Raw genomic sequence first — 17636 nt, 5'->3', positions numbered from 1 at the left:
CTGATAAGTCTGAACTTCAAATGCTCATGTAGATCAACCAATCAGGCAAGTGCGTCATGTGGAGAGTTTTCTAACATTTTAAGTACTCAAAAACCTTCAACAAGCACTAGTACAGATCTAAAGTAAATTAATTAAAGTGCAGTGTATCTGTCATGCAACAGCTTCCAAGCCCAAGAATGAACAGTAGGAAAACATTATAATCTTTTTATTCACATTATTCCATTAACATTTACAGTCATTAGAAATACCCTTGACTACTTTGTACAATAAAAATTCACATGAGATTCTTTAACTAATTAGAATGGCACTTATGGACAGGAAAAGATTTGGCAGCACAAAAACCTAGTCATACACATTTCCGATGAGAATGCTTGAGGTTTTGGATGATCATTATGAGGTATAATGGGTATAGGGTACGGTACGTCTATGAATCAATTTCTGTTTATTTAAACAAATCAGGCTAAAACAAGTTAGATCAGACATTACAACATGACATGATAAAAACAGCTGCAATTAAGAACCATTTTAACATCAGTAAGCTATCTGCCTGGCTGGTAAACAATGTTTGTTTATTAATATAAAGGAAAATATTTAACTATAACAATTACACAACTTATCAAGCCTGCAGAATACATATTTGAGCATTTAGTTATATTTTCATCCATGGGCAAGTGAGGCTTCACTAACTGCTAATACTTGTGATTAGCTGTAATCAGGCACTGACACTTGCTCATGATTGCCTAATGTTTCACTTTTTCAAATAAAACAAAATACATTTTCATTGTCATATGAAGAATATTTTCATATGCATCTTTAAACCTTGTTAAAATAGTGTCTTTTACTGGTTTCACAAACTCAAACATTAAACTCAAAATGTGCTTGATACAGGGCCCCACCACAGTAGCTGCCCTTGACAGTACCCTCAGTGAAGTATGGGCATATAGATTCCATCTTAATGTCACAAAATTCTCCCATTGCTGTTCCACAGTACCACTGTTTTCCCCCAATATACAGCTAGTCACAGAAGTGTTTTTATATCAATGTGACACATAAGGATCGAAGACCAGTCAAAGGAAAGTCTACATTTGTGCAAAGAGGAGGACAATGTGCTATATTCTTCCTTGATTGAAAATGTTAAGACCATGTCATCCTGGCCATGATCGCTAACAGACAAAACAACACTGACTGCTAAAGTATGAATTCTACTGGTGATATACAGTATTTATTGCCTGGACGCAAGAACCGCCAGTGATAAGACTGGTGTCTTCTCGTGTATTTTAATAAATTTGATGGCAGGATTGTAGCCAATGCAAATTTAGCTTTCACAGATGATTACATTGATAACAACTGCAAGAACTTAATTTCAGGCTTGTGTTTAGGATTGGAAGCGTGCGATGAATTCAATGTGTAGATTGTCTTGGTTAGAGGAGCTGTGCTTTTAAAATGGCCTGACGTCTCACTGCAAACCTCAGTCCAAGGTGTGTGTGGTGTGTGTGTGTGTGTGTGTGGTGTGTGTGTGTGTGTGTGGGGGGGGCGGGGGGGAGGTGAGAGGTGGTCAGGGTGTCAGGCCTCCGAAGCACATGTACTTGATTTCCAGGTACTCAGCCATGCCATATTTGGAGCCTTCCCTGCCCAGGCCAGACTGCTTGACCCCCCCAAAAGGGGCCACTGCGGTGGATAAGAGCCCCTCGTTCACTCCCACCATGCCCACCTCCAGCTGCTCCGCGACCCGCCAGATCTGACTCACATCCTGGGAGAAAAAGTACCCTGTCGACAGAGACAAAATTTTAAATGCACTTTGAAAGTCCTCGTCCTGCTCTACATAATGTAAATGTTTCATACCTAGCTAACAAAGTTCAATACCCCACAATGATGGTATAATTACATTTTTTGGGCGTGAGGTTTTTGTGCAACAATGAAGATATGCATTTAAGTTGAAGATACAGACATTATAACATAAGGTTAACGTTATGGGGGATGGATAAAGTGACGCATTAGACAGATTAGGCCTACTGTTCCTATGGAGCAAATTCACAGAGCAAAAGCCAAAGGGAGTGACATACAGTTATACAGTTGTGCATAACATACAACACCAGGAACAGGCACGTACACATCATCAGGTACTTGCAGGCATAAAAAGAATTTGGGAAATGAATTCAAACCAAAAAGACAGAAACGCAAGGAAAATTATGGAACATCAATGACAACACTAAAACCAGGGCGCTCTCATGCAGGAACATGCAGGTTCAGCTTACCTGACAAGCCCACGTGTGATGAGTTAGCGATCGTTAGTGCTTCCTTCTCTGTGTTAAACCTGTCCAAAAGCAGGACAATGCATCACCTCAGGCACAGAAAACATTCACCTATATCAGTCCCCATGTAGAGAAACAGTGCTTTCTACCATGATATACTTCTCAGATACTTCAAGCACTTCACGTACAGTAATGCTTAACTGGGGATTTAGTAAAGTCTGCAGGTGCACACAGGGGACCGCAGGCCACATCCCACAGTGCTCGGCGGGGGCGTGCTCACTTGATGACGGGGGCCAGGGGTCCGAAGGTCTCCTCCTGAGTGCAGAGCATGTCGGTGGTGACATTGGTCAGCAGGGTGGGCTGCATGAAGGAGCCCTCTAGACGCTTCCCCCCCCTCAGCAAAGTGGCACCCTGAGACACAGCGTCCGCAATCTGATGCTCCACCTGCCATCGAAAACATCACCCACGTCAGTTTTTCTCCACGAGGCTAAAATGGCTAGGAGGTCTGTGCAAGCGTTGAATCTCCCTGAGGAGTCCATCTTGACCAATGAGAATGGGAACATCCTGCTCAGCCCTTTCTCTGGCCCAGATCCAGCCCTTTCTCCTCAGGTGACAGCAGGTCCAATTATTATTAGTAGCATTTTATGTGGCAGGGACAATGCACATGAATAACATTTTTGTAAATGTGCCAGAGTAAGCCAGAAAAGCAAATTTTCATCTGTAGTCCCTGGACTACAGTGAGAGGAAACAGGAGCACCTAGAGGAAGAACATGCTAACTCCACGTAGAGAGGATCTGGGCCAGCCAGGACTTGAATCCAGAACCACCTTCTTGCACCGGCTATAGTGCCGGATTGGGCAGCATTAGATCACACAGTGCATGACTGCACCAGAACCACCCCCTTAGCTGGCTACGACACCCAGGTCTCCTTGGCAACCGATCCCCCCAGTGGAACCTGTAAAGCCACGCTACGGACAGGAGGGAGGTCGCGTTAATGACGGGTTGACCTTGACGCTGGGGTACCTTCTCGGCAGCCCGGACGTTTATGAGGGGGCCCTGTGTGGTTGTGGGCTCGGACCCATGTCCCAGACGCAGCTCCGCATCCATCGCCTTCCCCAGCTTCTCCACAAACTGGTCGTGGATCCCGCTCTGCACCAGGAAGCGGTTGGAGCATACGCACGTCTGGGGTAGGCGGAGACAAGGAACACGCAACAGGAAGTTATGAAATCAGGGTTTCTGTGCGTTTGTAACACATGTATCTCATGAAAATTTAGGAAACGTATTTATAATATATAATATATAAACTACAAACACAGAAATAAGTCCAGTGGATTCAAAATATACTGATGGTTGTTTACTGGTTTATTGATGGTCTTTTACCTGACCAGAGTTCCTGAACTTTGAACCCATGGCTCCAGCTACAGCCCTGTCCACGTCTGCACTGTCAAAGACAATGAAGGGGGCGTTTCCGCCCAGCTCCATGGAAACACGCTTCACCGTTTCAGCAGCATGCTTGAGCAGAATCTACAGAGGGAAGCAGGACAACAGGGAGAGGAGCAGGAACGTGAAAATCGTCCAAAGTGGAACACAGGTGAAAGTTTATGCACAACCTTCAGGGTTTCCACCAGGAAAATATATAGTGGAGGGGGAAATGCCACACAGCATAAGCAGTGGTGGTGTGAAGCAGGGAGCCATGGTATTCACATGCTACAGTCTACACCTGACCTGCTGATAACATGACTACATGATGCCAATTTTGTTAAATAGCGCCAACATGCCTTTTTTCCTCCCTTCCATGGAGTTCCGAGTCTGAGGTTTTATTGATTTTTCTCTGATATTTGTGGAGGTGCTTGTGATTCCAGTGGAGGCACAAGGCCACCGCTAATAATACCTGGGGGAAGCCATTACCTTCATAGCAATTAGAATGTCACTGTCAATTCAACTTGGATTGCTAAAAACATTGCTTCTGAGGGCAGAAGACTCACTCAGACAGTTGCCTACAACAGTATTTTTGTTGTTGAAACTGGCATGTGATTTCAGCGAGACCCATGGCTTGCGGTCAAGGATGATGACAAATGAAAATGGTTGATTTTATAAATGTAATGCTAAATTGTCAGGTCAATTTTATCGAAATTGCAATGGTTTCAATTTACATTAATGCACATTCAGAACTTAGCACAGCATGAGGCCTTGTACTTTCATAAAGTCAACCAGCTTTCTTTTTAATGTGCACAACGTAAGATTCCATTAGGCAAGCTGCGCCAAACGTGGAATGGACGTTCTAAAATTACACAAATATACACCAATTGAAAGAACTGGAGAGCTGTAATATGGCCCTACCACCCTCGCCCTTTGCCCTTGATGTACCTTGCCAGTAGCTGTAGAGCCAGTGAAGGAGATCTTTCCCACCATGGGGTCCGTGCAGAGGATCTCCCCAACGGCAGGGGTGCGCTCTCTGGAGCAGGGGACCACGTTGAACACACCTGCGGGGATCCCAGCCTGCCCAGCCAGCTGCAGGGAACAGGTAAGGTCAGGTGACCCTTCCCAGCCTCCACACTACAACTGACAACACTCCGCTGAGCATTATTCACTTATCACTGATAGAGGGTCACCGCCAATTTTAGAGGGTAATACAGCAGGTTATCCAGCTTTAATAACAGTAACACTGTGCTTGGGGAGGAATGCTGTAACCCTTATTAAAAGTGGAGGTTTTTCATCACGTTTTTGTGTACACATGTACAGTATGTACATTGTAATTAAAGACTTACAGACCATGCTTTGTATGCGTGAGTAACTTGGTATTTTTGTATATTGAAAATATGTTTTTCTTGAGAATTGATATACAGGAAAAAAGCCTGTATATATATATATATATATATATATATATATATATGTGTGTGTGTGTGTATACACACACACACGTTCCAGCATTCTGGAAATAAAGACACTGACCTCAGCTAGTGCCAGGGCAGAGAGGGGCGTGTCCTCAGCCGGCTTCACCACGACCGTACAGCCTGCTGCCAGAGCTGCGCCCACTTTCCGGGTGATCATGGCGCTGGGGAAATTCCACTGCGGAAGAGGGGTAATGGTCAGAGACGCCCGGTGATATCTGGTGATCCGGCAGGCTATTACAATGAGGCCGTTTGCTCCACATTTTAACAACTACTCACAGGAGTGATGATGGAGGCCACGCCCACTGGCTGCTTGAGCAGGATGATCTTGCGGTCCTTGGCGTTTGAGGACACTACATCTCCATCGACGCGGTTAGCCTCCTCAGAAAACCACTCCAGGAAGGAGGCGGAGTACGCAATCTCCCCCAGGGACTCCTTCATGGGCTTTCCCTGGAACGCACCGGGAAACGACATCAGACTGGGATCAGGACCGCGAACATGATAGACTCTAAGGCCGGGATCCGATCAACATGTGTTCTTAACTTTGACCAAAACTTGAAAGCAAGAATTATTTCCTTCTTCATATACGCAGTTTAGGTAGTTCATCAATAATTAAAATTCACCAAACGTAGTTTATGAAGAAATAGTGTTCTGTTTGCTAGTAAAAGTTATGGGTAAATGTTCACTGAATACAGGCCTTAGTCTGGCCTAAAATGTGCCACAACCTCACAAACATAAAGAGATAATTATATAGAACAGGTTCAAAATAGCCTCAAAGGGGGGTGGGAGTAATTACTTCCTTTATAATATTTATTATATTACACTTTTTAATTCAAGATAATACATAATTCATGAAGTGAAAAATTTTCAGAAGTTATGCAAGGTGCAATGGCCAACTGGGGATGCTTTGGAAATAGCTCACTCTACTGGTGATCTATGATAAATATGATAAACTGAATACTGAAGAAAAAATGCAGTATATTACTTTTATTTTTCAAGCAAGGTCTCACTATTTAGGAATAACAATATGGTACATTACCCCTTCAAATATATAAGCTGAAACATGCAGAAATGTATATTCAAACCTCAGTATTCTACAATATACTTTAAAGTATGAACACGATTAAAACGCCACTCACACACTCCGCAGTGATAAGCTTAGCAAGGTCCTCCTTATGTTGTATTAGAAGATTAAACCACTTTCGCAGAAGATCGCTTCTTTCCTAACATTTAGAATAGGACAATAATGAAATCAGAAGATGTCACATTACGAGCAATGAAACAAAGCCAAAAAATGTTGTTCAAACGTGTTACAAGTAAAATTTAAAACATTTAGTTCATATTTTCAAGCAATCTTCAATTCTCTTGGGTGGATATAGTTTCTCCCCTTTCTTGTTTTTAACGGAGAACCAGTAAAATGTGCCCATTACAGAGACGGGTACACTTCACCTTAGCCGTCTGTTCTTTCCAGGAGTAGAAAGCAGTGTACGCTGCACTGACAGCGTCTCGGGCTTCCTGTGGACCACAATCAGACACATTCGCGATTTTCTTGCCCGTTGCGGGGTCCAGTACAGGGAAGGCTGAAGGTGTAGACACCCATTTACCGCCGATAAAACTCTCCGTTCGCAGCAGGTCCGCGGAAAGGTTGAGGCTGTATTGCCTGCGCAGCATTGTGGGCAGACCGTGTGGAGCCTGGCGGAGAACATAGCAACTCCGTAAAAGACAGAAACTGCCCATTGCAAAGGAAAGGTCGTGTGAGAAAGAGCAGAAAGGCGGTGTTTTGTTTGGCAAAACTGCCACAAAAAGGCCCTGTGTAGCAACTGCACCGGTTTGCCTCTGCTAAGTCGAGTTAAAACCGGACATTAACGCAGTCGCTTCAGGACTCACGTGACCAACTACAGAAATGTGTATGTACAATCGGTGAACGTTTCAGTATCATTAGCTTGTAACAGTTAGCCTACTAGCTAGGTAGCAGATAACCGATTATTGGTTCTGTATTTTTACCTACAGTGCAGAGCGGTAACGGTCAGAAAATGAAAATATATTTTGCATGTGATGTTGCACATAACAGGGCTAACCTCAGCAAAAATCGATTAACATTTATGCGATGTAAGTTAGCTACGTAGCAATGTACTCCAAGCACGCGGAGCAAATGCTCGTCTAACAGTTCAAATCGATAAAACAGTTTTCTCGAATAAAAGGGGTAATTAACGTTACATTATTTTTTTGTTCACCGTCGTCCATTGATCCTTGATCAGACTGAGGAACTAGAAAGCACAATGGTACAGCTAGAATGAACTGGATATGGTTTTGATTGGTCAAGGTATGTTCATTGGGCGGGTTCCGTCCGAATCCCTTCATACCCCTCTCTGCTTCATACACATTTCGAGTATGTGAATTAAAGGTATACAATTTTGTCTGAACCTTTACAATAGCTTAGTGTTTCCCACAGACATCCTGTATTTTGAGTAACTATTATATATACTTAGGGTCTTAGGTCTCAAACAAAAGCAATCAAATTAGAAAATGTGATGTTCATGCTATTCATGTTATTTATTGTGGATTTATGGAATTACTGAATTAATTTTTTTTTTTTTTTTTTTAGCAAAAACAGATTCAAATTCAGAGAAGACAGACAGCCTTTAACAGAGATGGCAAAGCCTTAAAAAACTTTAATAAAAAGATTTTACAACTGTTAAACAAAAATATCATACATATATAAAAGAAAACAGCAGATAATTTCATATTAACATTTTGACTTCTGGATTGGCTGCACTTGACATGATATCCCATGTCTTCATTCATTCCCCTTGAGATGATGGGAGAAGCATATTCACCATTACTTGTCCATCACCTAACTCAGGGGGGTCCAATCTTATCTGAAAAGGGTCGGTGTGGGTGCAGGATTTTGCTTTAGCCCATAACTACGGCACCCAATTCAACTGATTAACGAATCTTGGTCTTCAATCAAACCAAACAAGACCAGGTCAAAACCTAGTATATGGCTGGACCGGCGACCAATGGTGTAACTTCATAACTCGGCCGACCGATGGTGTAACTTCATCACTCAGTAACTCAGTCACAGACGTTTGCGTTTGTAGGGCTGGTCCCGCTGTTGCGGTCCAGCCAAAAACCTGCTCCCGCACCGGCTTTTTGGATAAGATTGGACATCCCTGATCTAACTCCTGGCAATCAAACTGGACTCAGTGGTCGTTATCACCCAAAAAGACAATATACTGGTGCCCAAGTCAATGGGTGATGCTTTAAAAGTTTAAAAGTACCTTAAAAGTTCACCACTGAGAGGACTGAAAATCAATACGAACATGTTCACTTCTACAAAAATGAGTAAATACATGCAACGTGTTATTTTTTAAACAAAATATACAAATCAAATAACTTATAATCCAGGAGCAACACATTACACAAAGGTGGTCTGGGGGAGAAACAAACATGCAACAATATTTAGCAAACAAAGCTAATTATTTTCAGCCATGGTGTATTAAAGGTAGGAATTTTAATTCGATAGGACATCTTTCATAAAATCTGAGCGAAACAGCTGCTCTACCCCAGGTTCACAAGCTTGCAATGAAAAAATGTGCATTAAAACAGCAATGCATAACTCAATGCTCGCCTTCACTTCATTTTAAGGTTTGGGGGGGGGGGGGGGATAGGAGATAGGCCAGATAGAATACTATGCCATAGTCACAATGGAGTCATGAGAGTCACAAACTCATTTGCTAGTAATTTTACCTTTAAAGAAAGTAATAAATGCAATCAAAACAAAACTGGGAAGATACATTTTGTTTCAACATAAAACACAGTGATTTATTGACAGCCAAAGCAACTTGTATATACAATTTTACTTTTGTTTAAAATAAAGACGAGGCCCGGTACAGACATGGCATAGCCGTCTGCATTATTGCCCGTTCCGTATTTGACAATGCCGTGCACAACAACACAGATGACTGTATCTCCTTAACCTGCATTTTATATTGTCACAAAAAAAATAAAATGGCCTTAACTAGCAGTTATCTTTCTACATATTACTTAGCAACAAGTTATAGCTTGTTGCTTCATATTTGGGACCCCCCTAGTTGAATGCTGCTGTCTAATGATGGTCTATGTTTTTTTTACGTGGTGTTTAATTTTAATTTGTCTGATTAATGTATGGTCGATTCATATAAACCATATGTTTAACACCGTGAGGTCAGTTGTTTCTGTATTTACAACAATGAACACAAATTTTATGCTTACGTGACACATGAATGAATTCAATTCAAACACAGCTTAATTGGCCTCAGTGAAATGAAAGCTGCACCCTCTATGGGATTCAGTGTAAAACTGTAAATACAAGCAGGCATGCCCTCAGGAAAAATACATTTAAGGAAATATATTTATAACAAAGTAAAAAAAAAACAATAAATTTGCTGTATGCATGAAAATGTATACATTTTTGTGTGTGCATGCAAGTACGTATATATATGCGCAACACACACACGTATACATACACGCATAAAAACAATCCCAGAAAACTATACACAAACACTTTTTAAGACAAGTACTGAAAGGAGATTGAATTGTAAAATCTGTAAAATACACAGGCGGTAATGCAGATACATTCTCGTTTCCTTTGACCCCACACTCTTCAGCTAATCTCCACAAAAAGATCCAGAGGCTTTCGCTTCCTGTGGTTTCCGTCATCTTCTTTAGGATATTAACTGTGACACAGGAAAACATCAATTTGGACCAAAAACTCAAATGGGAACTACAATTCTGGAAAATGCTGGCATGCAAACAAGGAGCCCAAATGTTTAGTTCCATACAGTATGCACACATCAACTGCTCCAAAAGGACCGATTTAAAAAAGGTTTTTGCCCAATATTGTTGAATCAACTGTATGGTCTACATACTGCTGGATGTTACTTGCCCTTTTGGCCTGAAAAATGTCTCATTTTGTGCAACATGAAAAAGTGGATTAGAACAACTGCTGGTCAAAATTAAAAGTATTAGACCAAAAGGCTGCCCGGTCTCCCAAAGTGAAACCGCGAGTTGACTTTAAATAGGGCTACATTTCTAACAATACCCACACAAGTTTTTTTCTGAGCAACAGGGAACAAGGATTAAATTGTGTACACCCCCACAGGGGTAGCAGTTATTAATTTGGAATTCAGTAACAAATGACCGGTTCTCATTTTCACCTTGATGAAAAGGTGTCAACTACTAGAATGCGATATATGTGGAGGCACTTACCTGCTTCACGGTTTGCTTGATGTAGTCCTTCCTGCTGGACAGGTCATGGTCTGGGTATGTGTCAAAAACCTGAAAATGGTTCAGTATTATGACTGCAGCTGACACAGTTTCAAGTATGACTGCAACACAGGCACATTGCTTCCTGGACACAAATTTTTCCCCAGTCTTCCTTGGGCACTCAAAAACATTTTGAAGGTCTATTTCCTTGCACTATCAATATGTTAAGTTGGAGAATGGATACTCATAGCTTTTACCCACATGATATTTCCCAATATGTTCAGAGGTATCCATTAGAGTATATAAGAGTATAAACACATTTAAATGTTCAGTACACTATTCTGAAGTAAAAGTACTAGGGAATTGTGATCCCTGTCTGATCCCAGAGCTTTTGTTTTCTCCAAAGGATACAGCTGTGGCATCACATCTGCAAGGCACCTCTAATGTATAGGTCCTCACATTAATACGTCAGATGGCTACAAATCTGGGGAGGAAAATCACCAAGCCCCTGTCCTGGATTGTTCAAAGGCCTCCTTCCAATCTATTAAATTAATACAGCCTCAGCGCAACCTTTTGTACACACTATTTGAGATGCCACGTTCAAATTGCAAGGCTGTTAATCGCAGCTGCAGTATCATTTTTCAGTTTGGGAGGGAGGACAGGCACATGTGCATTCTAAAGGGCATGTTGCCAGCTGCCATTTTTCTCTCTGGCAAAGGGGCTGTGCAGTCAGTGGAGAACTGTACTTCCTGTGCAGGTAGACCGCAGACTCGCCATCAACTGGAGTCTGCAGACCGAAACCACCCCTTCCCGGGCAATACTGTGGCTGATTATGCACAGGCCTGAAACAGTCCGGAGTTCACACCAGGCCGTAGGGGGTGTCCCAGCACAAAATCCCAGTGAGCAGAGCAAGTAACCCATAACACAGGAATGTCATATCTGATACAAAAAGCCTGATGCTGCAGCAGTTTGTAATCTAAAGAAATCTCCATAATTATTGCAAAGCAACACAAGGAGTGTTTTTTACACTGTGTGCTTCTTTCTTACAGATGTCTGAGTGCAAATGAGGACACAAAGACCTTTCATTTTAAACCACTCCACTCCTCACCTCTTAAGACCAGAAATCACCTCCTGCCAAATGCTCACTCTGAGTGTTAGCATCGAGGGAAGCGCGTGCAATTTAGCATGCTGGAAAGGGACCTATGAGAGAAGCCTCAGTTGCTCAAACATACGTACTTGCTTGCAGATCTGCTTCATGGTGACCTCCTCCAGATTTGCTCCCTTCAGTAACTTCTTCACCGTCTCCTTCAGCTGCTCGTCCGTCAGTGGCTTCCTCACCATCTTGGCCAAAGGCTCGTCGTCCGAGCTGTCATCCAGGTCCGATCCTGTGAAAGACAGCGATGTGAAACGCGTCAAAAACGGAGCCTTTGCATGAAGCGCCCAGTGTGGCGAATGGGCACAATGGCCTGGTAAACGGGCACAGAGGCCAGGTAAACGGGCACAGAGCCCACGTAAACGCTGCCCCACCTGCGCTGGTGTTGTTGGCTTTTTTCCGGCGCCCGCTGCTGCTGTCGGCCTTCTTGGTTTTGGGAGCCGGCTTCACCGGTGCTGGCTTTGCCCGAGCCGGCTTCTTCTTTGGAGCAGGTTTTTTCACCACCTGCATACACGTGACAAGTCAGGCTGTCAGGAATTTTCCTTTATGCAATTCAGTCAGAAAAAAAATTAAATAATGAAACACTGTATCATGCAATCAACAAATGCCACTTGATGCATCTGCAGAATTGGGGGGTGTGTCATTCTCTGGTACACGCTTAAATGTGTTCCTAGAACTATTCTCTGGAAAAGCGAAAAAGCTAAGTGGCTTTGCTATGCAGGGTGGAAGTAGCAAAAATTGTGATAAAATGGAGTTGATGAAAGTGCAAGTGAATTGAAAATTTGCAAATAATGAAAAGTGACATAAAAACAAGAATGATTTGAATACAACAGGCTTAATGCATAGGCTTAATACTCAGACCCTCCTTTTTATCATTCACCACCACTGTTCTGCACATATCCTTTCAAGTGCACACTGCCAGACCATTTATCATTGCATTAAGTGTGCATTATGCCTGTCAATCAGAGCCACACCTACCAAATTTGATCAAAGTTTTCTTCTGCAGATTGCTAAGCTTCAGTAGGCAAATCATTGAAACAATAGTTTTTATCAGAACACTTGCACGTCTATCATCTCATTTTTAACACTTAACAGCAAATGTATCAATTCACTTGCACTTTCATCAACTCCACTTCCATTTTTTTTTTTTTTTTTTTACTTCCATTTTATTTATTTTTCCCATACTTGGTCACCTCATGATCATAATTTAATATCCATCAAATCAGGAGCTTGAAACTGTTTTCAACAAACAAACAAATAAAAATTATTTTCAAATGTCAAATAATAAACAACCTAGGGTAACGCCAATTACATATTAACTACATTCTGTGACCTGAACACTGCTAGCTTGAAACCCAGTTAAAGATTTGCACGCTGATTTGTCTCACCGTGACTTAATCCTTTTACATTGTGTTCTGACTTTTCATTCTGCTGATTGCACTTACATTTTGAGTTATTGGATTTTTCTCATATCCATTAAAATTTATCTTCACTAAAACTTTTCTTTTGCCACCATGTACATGAAATTTCAGATATGTAAAATGAAACCCAATGCAGACATGATCACAAAAACAGAGGCTGCTCTGCTCATTCCCAGCTCATATTCTACAGCCCAAATAAGAAGTGTCTCTCACCTTGGGTTGTTTAACTTCCTCATCTGTATCCTTGTCGACGACATCATCAGACGAGTCGTCTTCATCGTCACTTATCGTCTCTCGGCTCTTGGGTTCCGGGGCGGACTTCTCGGTTACGTTCGCGTCTCCCTGGCTGTCCTGCTCGTTGTCGTCCTCGTCATCGGTGCTGGAATCCGTGACGATCGCCCGGGACTTGCTGTCTTCCTGCACGTTTTTCCTGTTTGACCTTTGTGCTTTTCTTTTTGAGTCTTTGGTTTTCCGTTTCTTCTTTGGTAAAGTCTGAGCATGACAAAACACAGAGGGAGCATGAAAAAGCATTAATTTTCAAGACTGGTAACAGTTCTGTAAGAAAATTCCATTGCTTTATACGCTCAAATTTTTATGTGTGGCTTTTGGTATGTTTTCATGCCTATGCCTATTCTGAATGGTTCAAGTGATCCATTTATAGTAACATTCAAACAAGCTCAGACAAACTGACACTTTTCATGGGAAAACTAAACTGTACAATAATATTTAAAATGCTGTTCAAATATAACTACTTTGATGGGCCTGCTGAAAATGTATGTTGTTCTAATGACCAGAAAGTGAAAATGTTGGTCCAATGCTCACCCTTCCTGATGTCTTTGGGTCTAAGAGAAAAGTAATAATCCGTTCGATTTTGGCATCATGAGTTCCACTCCTCTCAAGGTCCAGGACATAGCACATATTCTTTAGCACAGCGTTCGTAAACCTAGATGAAGAGGGAAAAATGCTCATTTGTACCATAAGTCTCATAATGCGCCGTACATTTTTGGGATGGTGATTTCAATTATTTCAGATTGAGAGATCGCATAATGTACTCTATTGCAAATCGATTCCTAGCATGGGGAGGAATCTATTTTTAGAACGCACCTTGACCAGGTGGCACCACATAAACCCATAAAAACCCACATCAGTACCAAGGCTTTTGTTTGCCAGAATACTTAAGTAGGCTGTTGTTTCCTTTGCAATGGAATCGCATATTTTGAAAAGCAGGTTTTCATTTCAATTGACGATCGGACATTAGCCTGCTTGTACAACGGCTTAACAACAAAAACAACATAATTGTAAACAAAACATGCATTTGAGAAAGATTTGAGTAGGCACGTATCCAATGAGAAATCGATCAATCATTACTTGCAGCATATGCATTTTCAGGTGGAGTCAGGCAGTGTCAACAGCTGCCCAAAGAACTTTTGGTTTCTCCACTCCAAATGAACACAGCTACACTGACAATCAAATACTCTGTTCTAGTCATAACAAAGAAGCCTATAAATCGAAACATTATTTGCGTAAATAACATTTTTCACAGGAGCATCACAGTAGTCTGTGTACTTCATTTCTGTGTTTGTAGTAAATTGGTCCTGTATTTGTCACAATTTAGATGTTTTTAATTTATCAAAAATATTAAAAAATTAAAAGATTAGTCTGTAAACTCGCCATTCTCTTGCTTTCAACCCAAAATGGCGAATCCTTCAGAATCACAACATACATACTTTTTCATCCTCTCCTTCTTTTTCAAGTAGGGCTGGCTGTCTGCTTCGAATGGGAAACCACTGAACTGCCGGATGTTCTTCTTCACAGTTGACGCCTGGAGAGAGAAAGGAGGCAGAATGGATCGTGGACCTCCAGCAGTTACTGCCAGCATTCTGGTCTTTGGCAAAAACAAACTTTGGTACACTGTGATCCAGAATGTCTCACTACGAGGTACAGGCGCATCAGTACTGGGTTTACAATCTGTACACAGCTTTTGAAAGCTGCCACTTTGATGATATTTCACTAAATTATTTTACTCCAACAAACCAATACAAACAAATATACTGTCAAGCGTTTGAAAAACACCTTTGTATTCCACACCATTATAGATGCTAATATAAGACTGCTAATCTGAATGAGTGAAATGTAACACGAGGAGATATAGATTTAAAATTTCTCATAGTAAGGCAAATAAAATCAGCCAAGTTATTAGCTTTTCGAGTTATAATTTTATTCTGCACCATAGCATGTTATTAAGGCCAATCCTCATCTTTATTGATGTCTAACATTAGTTCTATAAGGACACATCAGAAACAAGTATAATGGCTACAAAAATATACATTAAACAATTTACAACAACAATGCCCAACAAAATACAATCTTGTTTCAAGGCCAGACTGACCACCCAAGTGTTTCACAAAGAAGCAACTCTTTCCAGGTTAATTTGGACACAGACACACACACACTTTCAAAATAGAAAGAAAGAGTTGTAATGAAGGCTTGACAACTTACTGCTCCTGGACGATCAAATATGACCTTGTGAAGAGGCTTCAAGTCCTCCACTTTCATTTTCCCGATGAAATACGCCACACGTATGATGTCTCCCAGTTTGTCTCCTCTTCCTGAAGAAATTAAAATGAAAGACAAGGACCACACAAGGTCACAAAATCTGATCATCTCCAATGAACATACAAAATTTGGATAATTATTTCCTGCCAGTATTAAAGTAACCTTTTGAAAACCGAACATAGTTTCATGATCGAGGTGTTACATGCTTGACATGTGCGAGAATCAATAAGGGTATGCACTGCGTGTGTACTTTGGATACAAGGATTGGAACCTGAGAATGCTCCCAGGCCAACTTTCCATCATCCATGTCCTTGGTTGAAAGCATCATCTGGGAGGTAGGTAGCTGTTTTGAACGGTCCATTATAGTTCACTGTGCAGCTACTACCAATAGTCAACTACAGCTACCATTCATAGGTGCAGGACCATACTCAAGCAAGTGGTTTTGCTACCTGCTTCTAGCAGGACTAACTGGTTTACTTGTGGCTCTTTCCCAGAATCATACATGTGTGAGAACTTGACAGCATTAAGCACTAAAGAACACTTTCAAAAGTTTTTAGTATTAGGGTGAATGTAACCACTGTCTCACATGTAAAACCATTTCTATTTCAGTCAACTCGGATGGGCCCATATGCTAAAACAAACACAATGAATGCAACTACAGCAATGTCCAGTGTATAATAATACATTACTTACCCTGCTCAATCTTAACGCGCTCTTTTGGTTTGGCGACACTGGAGTCGAGTCTCTGCACAGTCTTCTTCAGCCTTTTTCCTTCAATAATTTCACCTGTGTCTTGAGAGGAATGAGCAAAGTCAATGCAGCTTACGTTTTTAAGAATATAACCACACACTGATAGTTTTGAGTGCTACAAGACAGCCAGCTGCACAGCACATCAGCCCTACTGAGTGGTCATCATGGACTTGATTTTAAAAAGTTGCTGAAATAACACGTCAAGTTAAAGTGTATGGCGTTAACTTACTTATTCGTTTGCGAGGTGTAGAGCTACTTTCTTCCTTTTTCTCGAGTTTTTCAGCCTCTTCGTCATCGCCCAACTCTTCAGTCAAAGCACGTTTCTGTGGCTGGCTCTTTTTTGTGGGCTTCAGGTCCCCCACCTCCTCCATGTTCATGCTTGTTACGGTCACTTCACCCGATGGCTGCTAGTTTGACAAGAATGTGAACAGTCAAATCATGCCAGGTGGCTGTGCACTGCATTTGCACAGCGCAGCCAAAGTCATCGAAGAACTGGGTTGATCACATTAACTTTAGCCAACCAGCCAGCTAGCTGGCTAACTAACGTTTAAAAAATCGGCGCGATTTTACACGTCATAAAGATTCAAAATTTGGCACCACGAATAAAGCGAACTAGCACGCGAGATTCATCGAAGAACAATCATAAGTGTGCCAAAATTATAACGAAAAGCCACACAATATAAAAAAGAAAACAGTAACAATTCACACTTTTTGTTCCCGTCCTATTATTTGCCGTAGTTTGCAACGTATTTTGAACTGCGTGTACTAGCAATAGCTTAATAGCTAGCCAAGTCCCGCCCACAAACAATGTTTACCTCGAATTACATCTAACTTAGCTGTCTAAATGTAGACAAAATGTGACGATAATAAAAATTACGAGTTACTGGTCACATCCTACATCGCAAATAGTTTGCTATACACTTCAGAGATCAGTCGCAGTAAAATGCTAACAGCGACAACATACTACACCTTACTATCCACGGCTACTGGAACTCAATATAATTTCAGACAGTTTCAAAATGGCGGTTTGGAAAGTGGGCGGGAAGTTATCGACCTATTCGCGAGGGCGGAAAATGACAGGTCAAAACCTTCACGAAAGAGACCAATCACATTCTTGAATCGTCTTCGGTAAAGCGAGTTCGGCATTGTCATTGGCCCGAGACATACGATACATAAAGAACAATCTAACTTGGGCTCGCCCGCCAGTGTGCAGCTTGATGGTTTACCAAATTCCTACTAGGATATGAAGTAAAAACGAATTTGGTGACATTAGCTTCTGACTAGTACAAGTTTCTTTTTTCAAATTCAGACCCCTAATTATTTTAAATGTAAACACATACGATTATAATAAACAAAGAACAAAAAAA

General features: G+C 41.5%; 2 protein-coding genes across 7 annotated transcripts; both read right to left on the bottom strand.

Moving 5' to 3' along the window:
* Positions 1 to 188: 188 nt before the first annotated feature.
* aldh5a1 (aldehyde dehydrogenase 5 family, member A1 (succinate-semialdehyde dehydrogenase)) lies at positions 189 to 7507 on the bottom strand. 3 transcript variants are annotated; one of them, XM_035412876.1, is made up of 11 exons: positions 7360 to 7507; positions 6592 to 6834; positions 6282 to 6365; positions 5422 to 5592; positions 5204 to 5320; positions 4619 to 4762; positions 3632 to 3775; positions 3275 to 3433; positions 2533 to 2696; positions 2256 to 2314; positions 189 to 1767 (listed from the first exon to the last, which is right to left on the bottom strand). In XM_035412876.1, exons 1-11 carry the CDS (start codon positions 7501 to 7503, stop codon positions 1556 to 1558), a joined length of 1641 nt encoding a protein of 546 aa, XP_035268767.1. In that variant the 5' UTR covers positions 7504 to 7507; the 3' UTR covers positions 189 to 1555. The 3 variants fall into 3 exon arrangements, with proteins under 3 accessions (XP_035268767.1, XP_035268784.1, XP_035268774.1); XM_035412893.1 differs by having other exon boundaries at positions 7377 to 7420; XM_035412883.1 differs by lacking the exon at positions 7360 to 7507 and adding an exon at positions 7221 to 7343.
* Positions 7508 to 7783: 276 nt separating this feature from the next.
* On the bottom strand, positions 7784 to 17293 carry dek (DEK proto-oncogene). 4 transcript variants are annotated; one of them, XM_035412920.1, is made up of 11 exons: positions 17239 to 17293; positions 16499 to 16673; positions 16213 to 16311; positions 15463 to 15572; positions 14691 to 14785; positions 13786 to 13906; positions 13177 to 13455; positions 11917 to 12046; positions 11626 to 11774; positions 10393 to 10461; positions 7784 to 9860 (listed from the first exon to the last, which is right to left on the bottom strand). In XM_035412920.1, exons 2-11 carry the CDS (start codon positions 16644 to 16646, stop codon positions 9849 to 9851), a joined length of 1212 nt encoding a protein of 403 aa, XP_035268811.1. In that variant the 5' UTR covers positions 16647 to 16673; positions 17239 to 17293; the 3' UTR covers positions 7784 to 9848. The 4 variants fall into 4 exon arrangements, with proteins under 4 accessions (XP_035268811.1, XP_035268803.1, XP_035268822.1 ...); XM_035412912.1 differs by having other exon boundaries at positions 16499 to 16676; positions 17239 to 17292; XM_035412931.1 differs by having other exon boundaries at positions 16499 to 16676; positions 17085 to 17247.
* Between the last annotated feature and the right edge of the window lie 343 nt (positions 17294 to 17636).

This window comes from Anguilla anguilla, chromosome 1 (genome assembly GCF_013347855.1).
Source record: "Anguilla anguilla isolate fAngAng1 chromosome 1, fAngAng1.pri, whole genome shotgun sequence".
NCBI classification, from domain to species: Eukaryota; Metazoa; Chordata; class Actinopteri; order Anguilliformes; family Anguillidae; genus Anguilla; species Anguilla anguilla.
Note: the sequence above shows the minus strand (reverse complement) of the source record. Positions and strands in the feature narration are given on the sequence as shown.

Bases quoted from the DNA above. Each gene is read 5' to 3' on its own strand.
- dek (XM_035412920.1), bottom strand. From the start codon at position 16,646: ATGAACATGGAGGAGGTGGGGGACCTGAAGCCCACAAAAAAGAGCCAG. The intron at 14,786-15,462 runs GTAAGTTGTCAA...TTCTCTCTCCAG, and splicing joins TATTTGATCGTCCAGGAGCA to GCGTCAACTGTGAAGAAGAA. The intron at 10,462-11,625 runs GTACGTATGTTT...AACCATTTTCAG, and splicing joins TGAAGCAGATCTGCAAGCAA to GTTTTTGACACATACCCAGA.
- aldh5a1 (XM_035412876.1), bottom strand. From the start codon at position 7,503: ATGAAGGGATTCGGACGGAACCCGCCCAATGAACATACCTTGACCAAT. The intron at 2,697-3,274 runs GTACCCCAGCGT...TTTCGATGGCAG, and splicing joins ACGTCCGGGCTGCCGAGAAG to GTGGAGCATCAGATTGCGGA. The intron at 1,768-2,255 runs GTAAGCTGAACC...CTCTGTCGACAG, and splicing joins ATCACACGTGGGCTTGTCAG to GGTACTTTTTCTCCCAGGAT.